This window comes from Beta vulgaris, chromosome 1 (assembly GCF_026745355.1).
Source record: "Beta vulgaris subsp. vulgaris cultivar EL10 chromosome 1, EL10.2, whole genome shotgun sequence".
NCBI classification, from domain to species: Eukaryota; Viridiplantae; Streptophyta; class Magnoliopsida; order Caryophyllales; family Amaranthaceae; genus Beta; species Beta vulgaris.
In genome coordinates, this window is record NC_079202.1 from 55,629,476 (window position 1) to 55,648,327 (window position 18,852).

The 18,852-nt window shown below is 34.7% G+C and overlaps 2 protein-coding genes across 2 annotated transcripts; both read left to right on the forward strand.

Moving 5' to 3' along the window:
* Positions 1-2,287: 2,287 nt before the first annotated feature.
* On the forward strand, positions 2,288-7,435 carry LOC104905186 (ferredoxin--NADP reductase, root isozyme, chloroplastic). The gene is made up of 5 exons (XM_010693637.4): positions 2,288-2,654; positions 3,115-3,171; positions 4,403-4,735; positions 5,591-5,810; positions 6,763-7,435. Exons 1-5 carry the CDS (start codon positions 2,631-2,633, stop codon positions 7,257-7,259), a joined length of 1,131 nt encoding a protein of 376 aa, XP_010691939.1. The 5' UTR covers positions 2,288-2,630; the 3' UTR covers positions 7,260-7,435.
* A 3,647-nt stretch (positions 7,436-11,082) lies between these two features.
* On the forward strand, positions 11,083-17,852 carry LOC104905185 (non-specific phospholipase C4). The gene is made up of 5 exons (XM_010693636.4): positions 11,083-11,487; positions 14,102-14,481; positions 15,091-15,500; positions 16,352-16,522; positions 17,415-17,852. The coding sequence occupies exons 1-5, from the start codon at positions 11,239-11,241 to the stop codon at positions 17,750-17,752; spliced, it is 1,548 nt and encodes a 515-aa protein (XP_010691938.1). The 5' UTR covers positions 11,083-11,238; the 3' UTR covers positions 17,753-17,852.
* The last annotated feature ends 1,000 nt before the right edge of the window (positions 17,853-18,852 follow it).

Below are 18,852 nucleotides of genomic sequence, written 5' to 3' on the forward strand. Positions count from 1 at the left end.
ATGATGATGTTATGAAAATCGCATATACCATATACGAGAGCGACTCAGAGAATCATATAGATTTTCGATACCAGCATTGTTGGGAAATTCTAAATGGGGGGGGGGGGGAGACCCATGGAAACCCATTGAGAGTATTGTCAATAATGTAAGAAGAAGGCGGCGACCCAAGAAGGTGGTGGCTCGATCTAAGAGGTCTCGAATTACGAAGATGGAAACTTCTCCACTTCACGTGACCCAAATACACCAACTAGTGATGCTATAAGTTGTTCCATCCAACCTCCTAGGAATGGGTCTATAAAAAATGAAGGTAAAGGAAAAGCTATGAACATGCCACTTAATGCGCTTTAACAATGGGTGGATTCGATATCTAGAATAAACTTATCGAGGACAAGTGAAACTAAAATTGAACTTGCTAGGCTAAAGTATTTTAGAGATGTTGAAAGCAAAAGGGTGCAATGAGAGAGAAGATATTAGTGAAACAAAGAAAGATCAATCTGGAATTATTTAAAGTCCTTTCATCAAAGGTGTACTTAACAGAAGAAGAAGAAGAATTGAAAAATAGTCTCATTAAGCTTTTATATCGAGAATAAGTACTTTGGTAATTATATTTGTACTTAAGTTATTTTAATTAGACGCTATGTGTTTGTGTAAGTTCTTATTAAACGCATTATTACCAGTCAATATTTATGTGTTGAAAAGAATTAAGTGATTATTCATTACTGTTTTTTTTTAATTTCTTAATAAATTCTAAATCTATAGGAAGTGACTACTCACTTGCATGGAGTGAAATATATTGTTTTGTTTAACGCGACATGACGTGCTACTCAATTTTGGTGCTCATATGTAATAGAGATATTCAAAAGTTGCAAGGAAACAAAAAATTGAAGGAATGACTACTCATTGTAATTTTCAGATGCATCACTATTCAAATTTAATGACGAAATCTAAAGAAGTGACTATTCAATATATCTGGAGCATCTTTGTTTTGATGGATTTAAAATATAAAAAAGATAGTTATATTTGATGACAATATTAATAGACATCGAGTCTATAAATTTAGTATGGATCCTAGATTTACTTCCACTCATCCTTATTCTCATCCTTTCACACAAAAACGCCAATACATACATACACAAAAAAAAATTATAATCCAGTTACAATAGCTATATTTCAACTTTCGACTCCTCCACTTTTGATGATGAATGTTGTCAATTCTAATCAAGCAAATTATAGATGATGTATGAAGGGTGTAGACAAGCAAATCGTCTGATGAATCAAATGATGGATGGCTTCATAATGGCCAATCAAACTGAAGTCTATGCTAAGATTGATCAAGTTCGTAGGGCTCAAATGACTCTAGTTTCAAGAGATCATGAAAGTGGACAAAACTGCTTATGGAGCGACTACTTTTCAAATAATGATATGTTCCCCCCCCCCCCAAATTAATTTCTGCTAGAGATTTCGCATGCAAAAACATACCTTCCTTCGTATAGTGGAAGTCTTAACTACTCGTAATGAATTTTTTTTCAAACAAAGGCCAAAAGCCACAATAAGTAGACTTGGTGCTTTTGTATTACAGAATTGCACAACGAATATGCAGATGTTATCTTTTTGAAGGTTGTGCACCTCTTGGTTAACCATGTATACGATATGAAATACTACCTTAGCGACGGTACACTAGTGGAAAAAAACATAATCTGATTCAGTTTAGATAAGTCCTGTTGTGGACTCATTATTTCTATGAGAACTATAAAAAATTAGTTTTTAGAGATCCTTAAAAAGACTAACGGTGATGTTGCTCTAGTTTTTGCCATAACTAAACGAAAATTATATCGTCTATTAATAGACCATATACCATCTTGAATTAATGAAAATCTCGTGACTTTCATACATAAATTAAAAAGAATGACAATTATTATAATGGTTAAATCTAGGACACGCGACATTGTTTATTTAAATGTGTAAATAAGCAATGCAAAATCTCTATGCAGGATTCAAAATATAGCTGATATACTTCTATAAATTAAGCCTATATAAATATAAAAAAGTGGATGTATAATATAAATATAATATTCGTAGATACTGAATCTACTTGTATGAAACTAAGTTGTCAATAAATCAAAGATCAGATGAATTAGGGATCCCACTTTATAATAGACAAGAAACGAACCTTCACCGTAAAGGTAGAAGGAGATCTCCAATCAATTAGACCAACCTCGATTCTTTTAATCAAGATTAGCATATGCAAACGCATCACTCCACAATTATGGGTTAAGGGGGATGAACAATGAAAGTAGGAGGCTAGGAGGTAGCAAGAGTTGAGACGCCACCTTTGGTTGGCCCTTGCTGAGTCCCTTAAGCTTGCCAATAACAAACCACACTCCACATTCCACAACGCACACACAATTCGCCTAATTGGTCCATTGGACACCATATTTAGTCACTCAAGTTGCGCAAAATTTCATTTTTATAAGTTTTCAGAGCAAGATCTGCACTATACCGCCAACCTAAAACTGTCCCTTGCAACTGCCCAAAGGCTCACTCACTTCCCTTGTTAAAGTCTCTCTCTTTCGTTTCTGGGTTCGATCATCTCTTTCTCTCTCTCTCTCTCCTCTTTTCTGAGTTCTATCATGGCTCATTCTGCCATCGCCAAGGTCAGTCACACAAAACCCTTTTAATTATGTTCTTGTATTTCATCAATTTTTGATAATTTATACAGAAATGCATGAAAATAATTAGTGGGTTCTCTAAAAATTGACCTTTCTGTTAATGGGTTGTTCTCATAAATCAGTATTTTTTGATGGGTATCTTTGAATTTGACAAAAAATATCATCTTTTTCAATCTTTAAGATCATTTTTTTTGGGGGGGGGGGGAGTCAGTCCCCAGAAAAGTCAAAAGATCTTTTGTTTTGTTTTTAGCTTTCCCTTTCAAATTTGTGACTCCTGCACTTTAATGACTGCATAATGCTGGAAATTTGTTCGCTTAAATAAAATTTGGTTATGGGTGTCTTTATAGAACTAAAACCCTCATTAGTAGCTTGATTATGATATGATTAACTTCTGTTGATCTCTGTTGTATAATTTGTTTTTGTTTTGTTTTTGTTTTGTTTTTAGGTTTCTGTTGCTATCCCAGTTACAAATGATTCATCTGTGAAAGGATCTGTGTTTAAGGTACTTAATCAGCTTATGCTATTTTAAATAGTAGATTGATCCTTGATTCAAAGCTTTGCTTATAGAGGGTTTTTGATGTATTTATCATTAATCTTTACGACTTTTCGTAAGTGTGTTTAAATATCTGGTACATAGAGTGTTACTGAACTCTGAACATATCTTTTATGTTGTATGCTACAAATTTATGATGCATGTTATTTGTTGCTCTTTGAAATTCTGACATTGTTTGAAGATGCTTGAATGCATGTACGGTGTATGGCTATTGAACTCTATAACTGAGGCCTATAGCTTGCATGATCTTGGAACTTTTAGTAGTTTGTTGTCATAGCCTATGAAGCACGGAAACTCTTGTGACACGAGGTTTCCCCGTCCTCAAAACGTTTATGTTCCTAGCATTTTAAGTATTTATTTGCTCATGAAGCCTAGAAATGAATAGAACTTGAGGTTTCCCTGTTTTAGAAAATTTTCCTCCGAAACCCAGTTGTTTCCATGCTACATCGGCTATAGATGTCCACCAGTCTTCTTCCCTAATGTTTGTTATGCTAATTCAATTCTTGATTTTAGACTTGGATCGAATGAGCGTTTTTATCTTTTATGGTCATTGTCATTTGGTCTTTTAAGTTTTATCCTCCTGTGAGTATGTGATGTAAATCTTGCATAAGATTGCTGATAATAATGATAAAGGAAAAGGCCGTCATTTATGTACATGGAGGCTGAACTGTGGTTTGGTATGAGTTGTGAATGGATGTGGGGATAGAGTCTAATAGAGAGTTGAGTTGTTGATCTGGTATCCTAATGATGTAGCATCTTTGATATGGTATGCTAATGATGGAGCACCTACCTCACGTATCACTCGATATGTGCAATTTCTTTTCCATCAGTATGTGCAGCAATTTGGATATAAATTCTTTTTCTAACAGCTTGTTTGGTTAATTTAATAGCTTGTTTCAATTGCTTTTCAAAGTAGTACCCCTCTTTCGTTGTCCAGCTATATATTTAGCAAGTATATTAGAGTGTCCATATGGTTTTGCAATTCTTGTAAAATAACGTCCAGACTATGCTTTGGACCTTATATCTTTATCATGTTGGTTTCTTCAGTTAATCTATTTCACTTATGACCAGAAAACGACATTACATGTTCTTAAGATATGGCTGCTTGAATTGTTAAGCTTTTGCTTTTGCATCTCACAAGCTCACAAATCACAACCTGTAAATATTGCCTCTTCTGCAGACATACAGTGTAAGCTTTGGCAATAAATCATGGGATCCTGTCTATACATTGAACTTGAAAGCAAAGAACTTAAGACTGAGAAAACATTCTGTATCATGCATGTCCGTGCAAGAAGCTATCACACCTAAAGTTGCGGTTTCACCTTTAGAGCTCGAAGATACGAAAGAGCCTCCTCTGCATCTATTCAAGAACAAGGAGCCTTACACAGGAACCATTGTTTCTGTTGAGAGACTTGTAGGTCCTAAGGCTCCAGGGGAAACATGCCATATTGTGATTGATCATGGAGGCAATGTACCCTACTGGGAAGGGCAGAGTTATGGTATTATTCCTCCGGTAGGTTTTCCAGATCTTGTTGCTTTGACTTTGCACTTGTTTGGTGAATTATTAGACTTTTGACTAGAAGCATCAATATCTAGAGTAAGTTCTCTATAGTCTATGTTTTGATTCTTTAGACATGCAATGATGGAACAATTATGTCTTTCCGTCATCCGTCTCATAAGCTTCTGCTTTGGTTTAAAGGTTTGTTCACTCCGTCGTGCAACACACTCTTGCTTGTCTGATGGCAAGGGTACATGCCTGATGCGAAATTGGGCTTGTGTGCACGACTTCACGTAGTGTGTGCAAGCAGGAAAGGCGCTCTTGCCTACTAATGACAAGAGTGTCAGTTTGGCAATGATCAGAACTTGGGTTCTCTGAGTGAAAGCTTGGTTGGCACAAGTGAGGCTGAGTCGAGAAAGCGGGTTTGAGAAGCACAATTTGAGAGAGAGGGGGGGGGGGGGGGGAGCTTTGAGACAAAAGACGACAATTTGGTCAAACAACACTTTTATACAAAGCGACGGGTGTGAAGTCTTGATTTGATTAACCATTACCTTGATAGTCGTCTTTCCCTTGGTAACACGAAAACAACATAAACATGATAATGACTCTAAGGTCACACCCAAGGGTCTACACACTCATAATTCTCAACAAGCATTCCTTAAAGGCCTAGCAAACATAGAAGTAATTCTAACAAAGAATAAAAAGAAAATATCGTACAAGTAAAGATAGGGTAGACTATTGAATCACTAGGAGTTGTTTTTTAAAAATTAAATAAACTCTCTAGTCTCTGGTCATTTACAACATTTCCAATCAATATTACCTTTATGGGCTGAAGCTTTGATCTGATTGAAGTCGCTATTGATTGAACAGGGTGAGAACCCCAAGAAACCAGGGAATCCTCACAATGTACGTCTCTATTCCATTGCTTCGACGAGGTATGGAGACAATTTTGATGGAAAGACTGGTACTTTATGTGTTCGTCGAGCTCTCTATTATGATCCTGAGACAGGAAAAGAGGACCCTGAGAAGATGGGTGTGTGCAGCAATTTTCTCTGCAATGCCAAGCCTGGAGACAAGGTCCAGATAACTGGTATGTTTTATCTAATACTATAGAAGGTTATGACTTAGCCTGTTGATCAAGTGGTCATACTTTTTAGTGTCTGAAAAAATTGTTTGCCTCTTTCGGAGGAAAACTTAGAATATGTGCTCAGATTTTTGAACATGCTACTTCCAATTTGTGTGGACTTCCAAATTCTAATGTCGGAGACCCTTTTTTTGTAGCATAGAGTAGAACATTTCTTTAGTAAATTTGATCTAGAGAAGGAAAACATGTAAGAGTAAGAAATCTTATCTGAACACTCAAGCTTAGAAGACTGAAATTCATAGCATCTCCGCTTATTCATGTGCTCCATTAATTTCACAATTTGTTGCATGCTCTTGCTCTTTATTGCGTATTAGGATCAAAATTAGGAGAATGGGCTAATATAAGCATATACTTGGTAAGTCGGTGTTATCATGACAATGCCAAAACGGAACATGCTTCTCATGAAATTATCTCGGCTTCACTTTCTTGCCCAAGCTGAATTCTTGATTAGATGACGTGACACTTTTCTATGAAAGTGTTCTCGCCTTTCCAGATTATAGTTCCACTTGAGAATAGTTGTGGCATGAATAACAACTTTGAGGTTCTCCTGGCATTTATTGTTTTTCTTTGGTTCAACCCTCTGTCATCTGTTAGACTTGGATTTGTCATTTCAGTTTCAGGTCTAGAATCATGTTCTTTCCCTTTCCTTTGTTCAAGTTTCTAAGTCAGGTCATAAAATCGTGTGTAAATAATTATAAAATTTTTGAGGTCCTCTCTTGGCTTGGGGTAAATTTTGGCCACACCTTTTATTTAGCTTACAGAAGCTGGTAAGTGGTGACCTTTGAAATGATAATTCTCAACTTACTGATATCCTTACTGCTGGAGAAGTGGGGTTGTTTATAGTTCATCAACTAGAGTTCTTGTTTCTGCTATTGACAACATCCATGCTGTATTGCAGGTCCTTCAGGCAAGGTTATGCTTTTACCTGAGGATCCAAACGCCACCCACATTATGATTGCTACAGGAACTGGTGTGGCTCCTTACAGAGGCTACCTTCGCCGCATGTTCATGGAGGATGTCCCCACCTACAAATTCAAAGGCCTCGCTTGGCTTTTCCTCGGGGTAGCCAATACCGATAGTCTTCTATATGATGATGAATTCACCAAATATCTAAAAGAGTACCCTGATAACTTCCGGTATGACACGGCTCTTAGCCGAGAACAGCAGAACAAGAAGGGTGGAAAGATGTATGTTCAGGATAAGATTGAAGAATACAGCGATGAAATCTTCAAGATGCTCGACAATGGAGCTCATATTTACTTCTGTGGGCTCAAAGGGATGATGCCTGGAATCCAGGATACCCTAAAGAGAGTCGCGGAAGAGAGGGGAGAGAAGTGGGATGAAAAACTTTCTCAGCTGAAGAAGAACAAGCAATGGCATGTAGAGGTATATTGATATATCATGTGTACCATTTTATTTTTTTTGGATGCTTCAATGTAGAAAGAAGATTGGTTCAGTTGTAGTAGCTTTTGGTCTTATTTGGCATTTAGCTTGAATGGCTTAGTTTTAAAGAAGTGGGGACTTTAATCCCCTTTTATGAATCTTAATAAAATTCTTGATTTGGTTACCAATTTTCCCTTGTTATTGCTTGCTAATAATTGAATGTGAGCTGACGAAATTGGCAAATTTATGATGAGTGTGTTAAAAAGGTTTTGACTTTGTTATGTTTTGCATCTTACTTCCTTTGATTGTATTAAGAACACCAAAACAAATTGATTCGAACCCTTTACACCCTTACCCTTTTTTTTTTGTTTCCCCAATTTTTTTAGATGTTCTTAAATATTTGCCATATCTAGTGGTTAAGATTGAGGTGCTGTGAACGATAGGTCACAAGTTCGATTCCCCCTTTCTTTCTTTGCACTGTCTTCGTGACTCATATGGATCAGAATTGTTACCCCTTTATAATGCATAAACCCACTCATATCAAACATCGATTGATGACTATCAGTTAAACAATAACATCCAAACAACAAACAAAAACCAATTATAAAGGAACACACCAAGTGAAAATCCAATGTTAAAAGCACAACACTAATACTTTAAAGGGATGTATGCTTGATAAACCCAAGGCTATCTATACGACTATATCGCCACGTGTCACCTCACATTATACATTAATGTGGCCTCAAATCGATGACCTCTTTATTTGTAATGTCACGATCTTACATTAAACTATATTTTGTGTTTGTGACAAAATGTCAACCCCAAACTATATCCCTTTTTATCACACTTATAAACAGTACATCATACCTAGAAAGTTATCCTCATTTAACATGCGACCATATCGTAAGATTAATTTTTTACCAACAATAATTTATTACAATGATGACATTTAAACTTATTCCAAATTCGTAGCTGTATATCCAGTTTGCTCATCATTATCATTTATCAATTATATCATTCCTTGCATTTTTGATAATTGGCAGAACGACAAATATATTTTTATCTTAAGAAAGACAAATATTCCAAAATTACAAAGACTCACACTAGAACGACAGGTTTATTCAAATATTCAATGAATGAAATTGTGGATAGTAATAGGCTAATAGCCTGATAGGAAGGTAGGTAGTTACTGTTGATTTCAGTCAATCCCGAAATATTAATAAAAAGACATGAAAATGGCTACAAAAGATATATACAACTATACAAAGTAAAAGCAGCCGGTAACTGTTGTGTTAACTTGAGTAGTACAATATATATAGTGTTTACAATATAGACTTATGACTAGTAAAAGACCATTCTACTCTTTACATATAATGTTACTCTAATAGTTGTGACTTGTAAGTTAGAGATAGAAATCTCAAGATTCATAAGTACTAAATACTTCCGTTGTTTTTTTAAGTGCAATATTTTGATGCTATTCACGTATTTCACTTTGACCATATTTTTTTCATTAATATATAAGAATAAAATTATTCATATAAATTGCTGTCAAATTCGTTTCAATTAATAATTTCATAATATCAACTTTTATAACTTTTACGGATACATAATTTAATATATCAATTGTCAAAGTTGTGTGTTGACAAATGTAAAAGTCAAACTATTATACCTACTTAAAAATGAAGGTTAGTATATAATTACTTCTATAAAAGTTAAAAATGTTGTAATTATAAAATTATAAAGGACGTACTTCCTCCGTTCCGTTTTAAATGAAACGTTTGCTTTTTCACGCAACCCAACGCACTTCTTTAGTCATTAATATCTTTAGTTCTGTACACGTAAAAAATATAAAAAAGTTATAATTTGATAGTATGCATCGAGACGAATCTAACAAGATCCCACTTGACTATGTTTTTCTTTATATAATAGCGATAAATTGGAGTTAAAATTGATCAATGAATAGTGTCATTTCATCCAATGTTTCATTTAAAACAGAACGGAGGAAGTATATAGTTTTCTTTTGGCCCCAATTATCATCAAATAATAAATAAATTGATAATTTCACGCTTTCCTCATTGATTTGTCATGTGTTATTGACCAATTGATTCTTCCCCATCTGATCTGGCCATGTTCCCCGTTGTTCCACACGTAGCTAATCATCGGCGAAAAAAAAGGTTAAAACTTGCAAATAAGTGTAGAAACAAATAAGAGGATTCAAACTTATGACCTATCGTTCACATTACTTTAATCTTAACCATTAAATCAAAACATCGTTTATAATTAATTTTGCCAATATAGTATTACTTGGTCCATGAAGCTTTTCATGAACTAGATCCAATTGTTTTGCTCCATCTCAGAACATATTTCCACGCCAATATTGTAATTAACTTCCATCTCTATTCTCGACCCCTTTGTTAACAAAATTTAATTAAATGGTCTCTTATATGATCATGTTAGGTTGTTATGTCTCTAAATTATGCTAGGTTGAATAATATATTGATGAATAACAATTAATATAATCCTTAAGTTTCTTCTTTAATTTATATGCATGGGCTAAAAAAAAAAAATGTTCATAAGACATGACTCCTTTCGTCCCATAATATAGTGTTTGTTTCTTTTTCACACAGTGTTTAAGACGAACCTTTGACCATCTATATCTTTGATTCCCTATTATAGTTATATAAAAATTGATATTATGGAACTATTGAGACGAATCTAACAAGATATCACATGCGTATATTTTCTTGTATATATTAATGAGAATATTTAGTCAAAAATTTTAAAGTTTGATCCACCTAAAACGAAGCAAGTACTATAGTATGAGACGAATGAAGTATTATTCTAACATATATTCACTTAGGCCAAATAAGTATATGAGATGTAGATCTTATATTATCTGAAAGTCTACTCCCAAGTCTTATAAAAATTTTAATATATCAAATCCAATTATATACTATTATGATGAGAATAATGAATTATAAAAGTATATACTTACTAAAACAAATCCAAGATCCAACCCCTCATCTTTTTGTTAGTTTGTTTTCTAATACGTGAGTACAAGTGGATCACCTGTAAAAATTACTCATTTCGGAGAATATAGTAAATGGAGTAATAAATCCATGTGGGTCTTATATAAAATATACACTTTTTACATATGTCAATGCAAAACTTTGAGGACATATATCTTTAACTAGTTTTTATATGCACGCGATGCGTGCGAAAATACGTAGAAAATTAATTTTTTTTAGGGTATGTAGAAAACTAAATTAATGGTTTATTATATCGAATAAATTAGGGATATTTGAATTGTTGATGGCTTGTTTTGTAATGTCTATTTTTATTTTTTAAATTAATTAGGTAGTTTTCTTTTTTTAAATTTTTTTATTTTTAATTAAAGTAAGTAGTTAGAATAGAGATGTAATGAGGGTAAAATGGGGTTTCTAATATTTTGGTGTCCTACTCCTCTTCCCATATAGAATAGAGATGTTTGTATTTGTAAAAATTATAAAAAATACATATTAATAAAATACATGTTATGATCCATAAACCGCCTGTAAAACTATAGCTGCCTAGGCTTGTAACTGTCAAAGTTTTGATCTATAATGAAAGGGTAACAATTATTAAAAAAAAAAAAATACATGTTATGATGAATCTAACAAAATCTAAATGACTATATTTTCATCCGCGTATAAATCACTTGGTCAAATGAAATTTGTAAATAGTGTAAAATATCAAAGTATAACAATTAAAATGAAACGGTGGGAATCTAAGATTTTTATTTAAAAGTATACGAGCGTAACAACTACTATGAAAGGACATATGAAAAGCCAATAAAATCCAAACTTTAACTTGTATTTCCTAGCAGCATTTAGCTAGCAAAACATCTTTCACCTCTTCAAGCTATTAAGGCAGCTTATACTATACACTATACATTTCTATTATTGCTAGCACATTTGCTTCTGTTTTTTTAGAGAAAGAGAAGCAAATATCAATGGCTGCAGATAATGAGAAGGTGGTATATCCAATAAAAACAGTGGTGTTGTTGGTTATGGAGAATCGATCCTTTGATCACATGTTGGGATGGATGAAGCCACTCAACCCGGAAATCGACGGTGTAACGGGTCAGGAGTCTAACCCTCTCAACACTACGGATCCTAACTCGGCTCGTATCAATTTCGGGGATGGATCCGTTTTTGTGGATCCGAACCCGGGTCATTCCTTCCAAGATATCTATGAACAGGTATGTGTATTATTGTTCTCTAACTTTCTTTGTTTTCTAACTTTAATTTGACCATTGGTCTAAATAAGCTCAGCCCTTATAAGTTAGGGGTAAAAAGGGGATCCCGACTCATAAAAAAGCTTCCAATACTGAAAATTGAAGATTTATACCTAAAAGCAAATATATACACAAACGTCCCAAATATGGGGTTGATGAGAGTCAAACTCCCGACCATGAGGTTGGGAGGTGGGAGCTCCAACTAGTGGGATTCTTAGATTTCTAAATTTCCTTGAGTTCTTGGATCTTCTATTTATTGAGAAGAGAAAACAAATTTCAAAAGAAAAATTATATATTATGATATTAATTTTCAATAATAACTAGATGGTGTAGTAATTAATTAGTAAATTAAAAGGATCATGTCCTTGTGGATGCTGTTTAATTATATTGCATGGGTGGTAGATGCACGTAAGTTACCTAGCTAGTTTACTTAATGAAAGGACATATAGCATCTTGGGTGTGTTTTAAAATTAGGATTATTCACCTTATTGTTCTTCAATTATTTTGCTATCATATAAATGTATAATTTCTAACATTATTCCAGCCAAACAATGCATTTATTATGCAATACCGCATTACATCATGGAAATAGTAGTAGTATATCGGAATATATAATAGAAAAGTGTATCCATCAATAAAATAGGTAACAAAAACATGTATGTTGTTGGTTAAAGTCTCCTAACTTTGACCACATCATCCATAAAAAGTTAAACCCATAATTTGGTTTTTTCTCTCAAAAGTAAAAGACTGAAATAATTATTGTTCACTGATTGGATTTCTCAACAACTACATTGACCAAGCTAGAGCATCCAATTTTATTACTTACTTCGTTTTATAATACTCGCTATATTTATTATTGTGGGAACTGGAAAATTTCACATTACTTACTCTATTTTTTTTTTGGGCAATAAACTCTTTCTATGTCTCTCCTCTCATATGGGTTCCTTTTCTTTTTACTCTCTACCTCTCTCTTCTCCAAAAATTACCTAGAAGTCCGTGAATTGAAAAGTGTAACGAGTAATATAAGACAGAGGAAGTATTTTTTTCGAGAGGAAAAGTTAGGCGATATTTTTTTTTTGATAATTTAGTTCATTTCAATAAAACTCAAAATAGAGTTAAAGGCATACAATGAAGTGTCAAGATTACAACATCTTGAAAGACAAATACATGAAAATGCCAATCAAAACGCTCCAAACACAACAAAGACCCCACAACAATATCACCACTACAACAAACAAGAAACAACACCCCAACCACATTGAAGAACCGAGAAACACACAAGCCTACTGACTGAAAAACAACAAAACTAAGACAACATCAAAGAACTCATGAACTCCATAAGACGATTTTGAATCAACGACACCAACTTAACCATTGGTATAACTCACACTACACCACCTCTTTGATATTTGAATCCCATTTTTCTTCTCCATGCTTCGATTGAAACCAAGATGATTAAGCAATGGACATTGGTTTTTCTTTGCTAGCCTCCGAACAAAAGACTTCGGCACAACGTTGCTCATAATTGAATTCGGTGATAAAATTGAAACCAAGGCGATGTATTACGAATTAAGTTTCGTCAAAGTTGAGATATTTCGGGTAATTGGATTCATACAAACTGCATTTAATTATATTTTGCTTATAACAATTTCCTTTGTTTATCACTTTTTCTTTTGAAAAAACAAGAAAAAAAATTTGATGATAATTTACGAAATACAAAATAAATCAAAGTAAAAGAGATATAATAGACTATTTCCTCAAAACCCTATTGCCTCCATAGTCCATGCCAGTTCCCATATTAACGGTCAAAAAAATATTTTTGACAGCACAAAGGTCTAAATTTGAATTTGCACATATGCTAATTTACCAAGCATTGATTCTTCAGGATTTTAAAACATATTATCTCGGTATTGTGGAACTCTTTTTGATTAATAGAGTAACATTTTGGGTGACCGACCAATTTTATTATAAAATGATTTCAAACTTAAGAAAATATTATTGAAATCCTTTATAATATAAGTTGTAATTATTGAAAATCCGAGTTGACTATATCACACAAAAATTGACTATACTAAACAGTAAACTAATATCATACCAAAAGATGATTATGGGGTTGTTTGACAATCGACCGTTGGCTTGTTGCCTTTTGGCGGTTTAGTTGGCTTATTTGACTGACGGGAAGCGTTGGCGGTATGTATTGGCTTTTTAAGTTGGCGGTTTAAGCCAACTGTTTGCAAAAGGATTTGACAAAATTAATTGTGGTTGTTGGCTGTTTATTAGAGAGTTTGTGAGCCGATAAGTCAAAAACCAATCCAAAAAGCCGCTCCAGGTAGCTTTTTTTTTTTTTTGTTGGCTTAAAAGCCAGCTTTTCAGCCAACCAAAAAACCAATAACTAAACACTTTTTTTGGCTGTTTGACCAAATTGAAAAGTCAAAAGCCAAAAGCCAATAAAAAAGCCATTTACCAAACATGGCCTATATCATTCAAAAACTGACTATATTAATTACAAATTGATTATATCATACGATACCTGGTGCATAACCATTTTTTTCATTTTTTCTGAAACACCAATGAGCAGTTATATGGAGAACCATGGAGCCCAGAATCAGCTGAAAAGACAAGGCCCCCAACAATGCAAGGATTTGCTCAGAATGCAAATCGGATACAAAGTGGTATGGATGCAACCGTGATGAATGGGTTCAAACCAGATTTGGTACCAGTTTACAAGGAGTTGGTCACCCAATTTGCAGTTTGTGATAGATGGTTTGCTTCAATGCCTGCATCTACACAACCAAATAGGTTGTACGTGCACTCAGCAACATCTCATGGCTTGATAGGCAATGATAGCAAGAAGCTTAATGCTGGGATGCCTCAAAAAACCATATTTGATTCCTTGGATGAGGCTAATCATAGTTTTGGTATCTACTATCAATCTGCACCATCCACCCTGTACTACAAGTAATGATCACCTTACCCTTTATTGTTGATATACTTAATTGCTAGTTTGGTTGGTATCGTTAACGTATATTGGGAGGTGGTACTCAAGACATGACGTGAACTAAATTCGTGTAGGGTGTTGGTTATGTTGTCGTTAGGCATGACCCACACCTTACAACCAAAGGGACCTTGGTTAAATCAACCTTCAACACCCTATTAGATTTAGGCACTTTTTTATTTTGGACGCAGTTTCAGTTCAGTGTAGTTCAGTTCAGTTTAGCTTGTTCCAATTCAGTACAGTACAACTACTTTCCCCTAGCAGTTTTACTTTAGTTTAGCAGTTTTACTTTAGTTTAGTGTAGTTTGTTTATTGCAAATATTTCTTTGTTCATTAGGTTGAGTGGTTGTTCATCAGATATTTACTCTTATGTTCATCTTTTTTTTCTTGTTGTTCATTGCTGATTTAGATGTTCATTGAGTCTCATGTGTTGTTCTTTTGCTTAGTTTGTTCATTGAAGATGTTGTTTTGTTCATTGTGTTAAATGGTACGCACCATTTAGATGGTAAACTCGTGCCTACTATTTAATTTGCGGGTCAAAAACTAATATGGGAGTGTAATTTAACCTGCAGGAACCTTAGGAAATTGAAACATGCAACAAAATTTCACCCATTTGATCTCACCTTCAAGAACCACTGCAAAAATGGAAAACTACCCAATTATGTGGTGATTGAACCAAGATATTTTGACTTGCTAGTCTTACCTGGGAATGATGATCATCCATCCCATGATGTATCAACAGGTCAAAAGTTTATCAAAGAAGTTTATGAAGCATTAAGATCAAGCCCTCAATGGAATGAGATGTTGTTTATGATTGTATATGATGAGCATGGTGGCTTCTATGATCATGTTCCTACCCCTACTCAAGGGGTGCCTAACCCAGATGATCTTATTGGTCCTGGTCCTTATAATTTCAAGTTCGATCGCCTTGGTGTTAGGGTTCCTGCCATGTTCATCTCTCCTTGGATTGAACCCGGAACAGGTACTTTAATACTACTATGTACCCCTTGCAACTACATGATAATAACATTGTGGAAATTAAATCTTACACTCTGGAGCATGATGCTCTCGTAGTACACCAAAAGTACTTAAAACGGCCCCAAAAAAGTTGAAATTAAATCTCTAATCTTTTCCTTCTTTTTCCACCACCACCACCACCCACCTCACTTCACCACCATCCACCTCCTGCCACCACCACCTGGAAGGAGTCAAAATTTTTTTAGGACGATGGGCGAATGTCTGGTCTGGACGTTCGTCCCATGGCCCGAACATCCAAGCCAGACGTTCGGGCCATGGAGCGAACGTATAGGCCAGACATTCGCCTACCGTCCTAAAAAAATTTTGCCTGCTTCCAGGTGGGTGGTATAGGAGGTGGCGGGTGGCAATGGGGAGGTAGGTGATGGCGGGTGGTTGCCGGGAGTGGCAAGTGGTGTGGGTGGTGTGGAAAAGAGGAAGGGTTAATGGTCTATAAAATGAATTTGGGGCGATTTTAAGTAATATTGGGGCGACGTTTAGCAAACCTCATAGTTCAAAGTAAAACAAATATACATTTTAGAATAAATGAACATATTATCTCATCATATATATTCATAAGAAAATATACAATTCATAATTGTAAAAACATACAATAGAAGAACAGAGTGTAGTATGATAAAGAACCAAGCGAGTAGCAACAAACGTACATATGACCAAGAGCATGTTGCACATTGTGCTCCCGAGTGTATGATCTAGGTGTTGAGTTAGTTGTTGTGGCATATAACATTAGTTGGTAAAGCTTTTGAAAGAGTGTAATTGTTGCTAATAAAACAATATTGCAATGAATGGAAAATGCAGTGCTACATACTCCTTCAGGACCACAACCAACATCTCAATACGAGCATTCTTCAATCCCGGCAACTGTCAAGAAGTTATTCAATTTGAAGGATTTTCTTACCAAAAGAGATGCATGGGCTGGCACATTTGAAGTTGTCTGCAACAGAACTTCTCCTAGAACTGACTGTCCAGGTGCTTCATTTTTGCAAATTACTCATTAACTATTATATAAACAGCATACATAGTATCTAAAATCTGTCATATGTAATTTGCCAGTAATTAGGGATGGAGAGTCTTTCTTACCATTGCATGATATAATTTAAACACAGTTACTTATAAACGACTCTCAATCAAATGTGGCCTATTATTTAAAACGCAGACAATGTCTGTCATATGCAAATTCTTATATCATACGATCTAGCACATACCATCTATTAGCTACACAAAATACATTATAGCTTAAGCAAAAATAATAGAGTTATTTTCCACATCTTTCTCAATATGTGTTCTTCTGTAACTAATTCTTGAATATTACTACTTTTAGGGTGCGTTCTCTTCACCTTAATAAATTAAGTTTCAGGTCCAATAAGTTCAGATAAGTTTCAATCATGTCCAATCAGAGCAATAAGTTCCAAGCAAGTCTAAACAGGTCTAATAAGTTACAATCAGGTGCAATAAGTTCCAATTAGGTACAATAAGTTCCAATCTGGTCTAATAAGGTCCAATAAGTTCCAATTGCTAAAAGTTAATATGGTCTAATAAGCTTCAATCAGGTCCAATAAGGTCTAATAAGTTTCAATGAGGTCAATAAGTTTCAATCAGGTCCAATAAGTTCCAATAAAGTTCAATCAGGTCCAATCAGTTCTAATAAGTTCAGTGCAGGTCCAATAAGTTTAGTTCAGATAAGTTCAGGTCAAATAAGGTGAAAAGAACGCATCCTCAATTGGACTGAGCAAATGCTTATCTTAGACGATTTTGACCAGATCCTGACTGTTTGTTCTATGAACTATAAATCATTCAAGTATTGGTAGATATATAGCCATGTAAATCAACAAGTTCTTAAGCATGTTTCATCATCATGTAGTTACACTGCCAGAGCCAACAAGACTGAGATCCTTCGACGCAAAGGAAGACAAGAAGCTATCAGATTTCCAAGAAGAATTGGTTCAATTGGCAGCAAGCTTAAAAGGTGACAATAACATCATAGACAAACCTTTGGATGAAATGACTGTTGCTCATGCTGCAGAATACAGCAATGAAGCCTTCAAGATTTTCATGGACGAATGCGCGAAAGCCAAGCAAAATGGTGCTGCTGAAGACTCTATAGTAGTTGTTCCAAGCACTGAACAGGACATTATCAACAAGGACAATCCCAAACCCAAATCTTTCATTGATAAGCTGTTTTCTTGCTCTGGTTGGTGACACTATATATAGTGATTGACATGCATTTTTATTATCACCCATTTATGTTATTTATTTGTGTAACAGATGTTATAATTTGATGTCTATTGCATTTGCATAATCGAACACATCATGTTTGTATATAGTGGTTGAATTGGTTTCTAGAAAATGTGTCTACCCATTAATCACTCTGGTTTGTGGTAAGTACTTATCATGGAAAAATTAGCTTAAATCTCTTGGTTATACTTTCACAAAATCTATAAAGTTGATGTGAATCAATGGGACCAAATTTTGTGCATGTCACTATTGTTGTGAGTTGTGACCCTATATACACCCTACAAAAAAAGTTTCTCGATTGTGTACGTATACAATTTGTTTCATTTTGTTAAGGTTGCGATGAATTGCTTGATTTGGTATATGGGAAGTCACAACAGGGTAATGTAAGTGAAATTTGATCTTAGATCATGAGTAATACCTTTAATTTTTGCTAAACAAACTAGTCGATAACCACTAGTATCGTGCATATGTGATTAGAAGTGTTCAATGCAACAATTGCAATTTCAGCAAACATAAAATATGGAGTAATATGAAAAGCAATTCATTTTTCTTCATTTTCCAAAACGCCCCTTAATCCGATCCATTAAACAGATTTTTTTGCGGTAGCATATAGCCACACAATATGAGAAATTCTTAGATGGCTAATATCTAGTTTTCTAGAGTAGTAATTAGCTACCAACAAGAGTTGGCTCGAGAGGTAAGCAGCTTGATGTCGATTAAGGGAGGTCTCGGGTTCGAGCCTTACTGTATGCAGAGACTCTTGCTGGGAGACTCACCTACCAAAGTTAGGTGTGCAATCGGGGTCAGACTCGGATGTAGGTGGAGCAAAGCTCCGGCAAACCGGGTGGACAACAAAAAAATAAGTAATTAGCTAAGTGAATTACTAAAATTGCCCACACGCTCATTTTCTCATAAAAGTAGGGAGTATTAGAAAGTCGAGCCATCTAGTCAAGATTTTCATCAACTTAGGTGTACGGTGAATATGGTACACTTAAAACTTTTTTTTTTTGGCTCATTATTCATTTCAAATCATCCAAAAAAAACAAAATATACTAAAAAAGAAA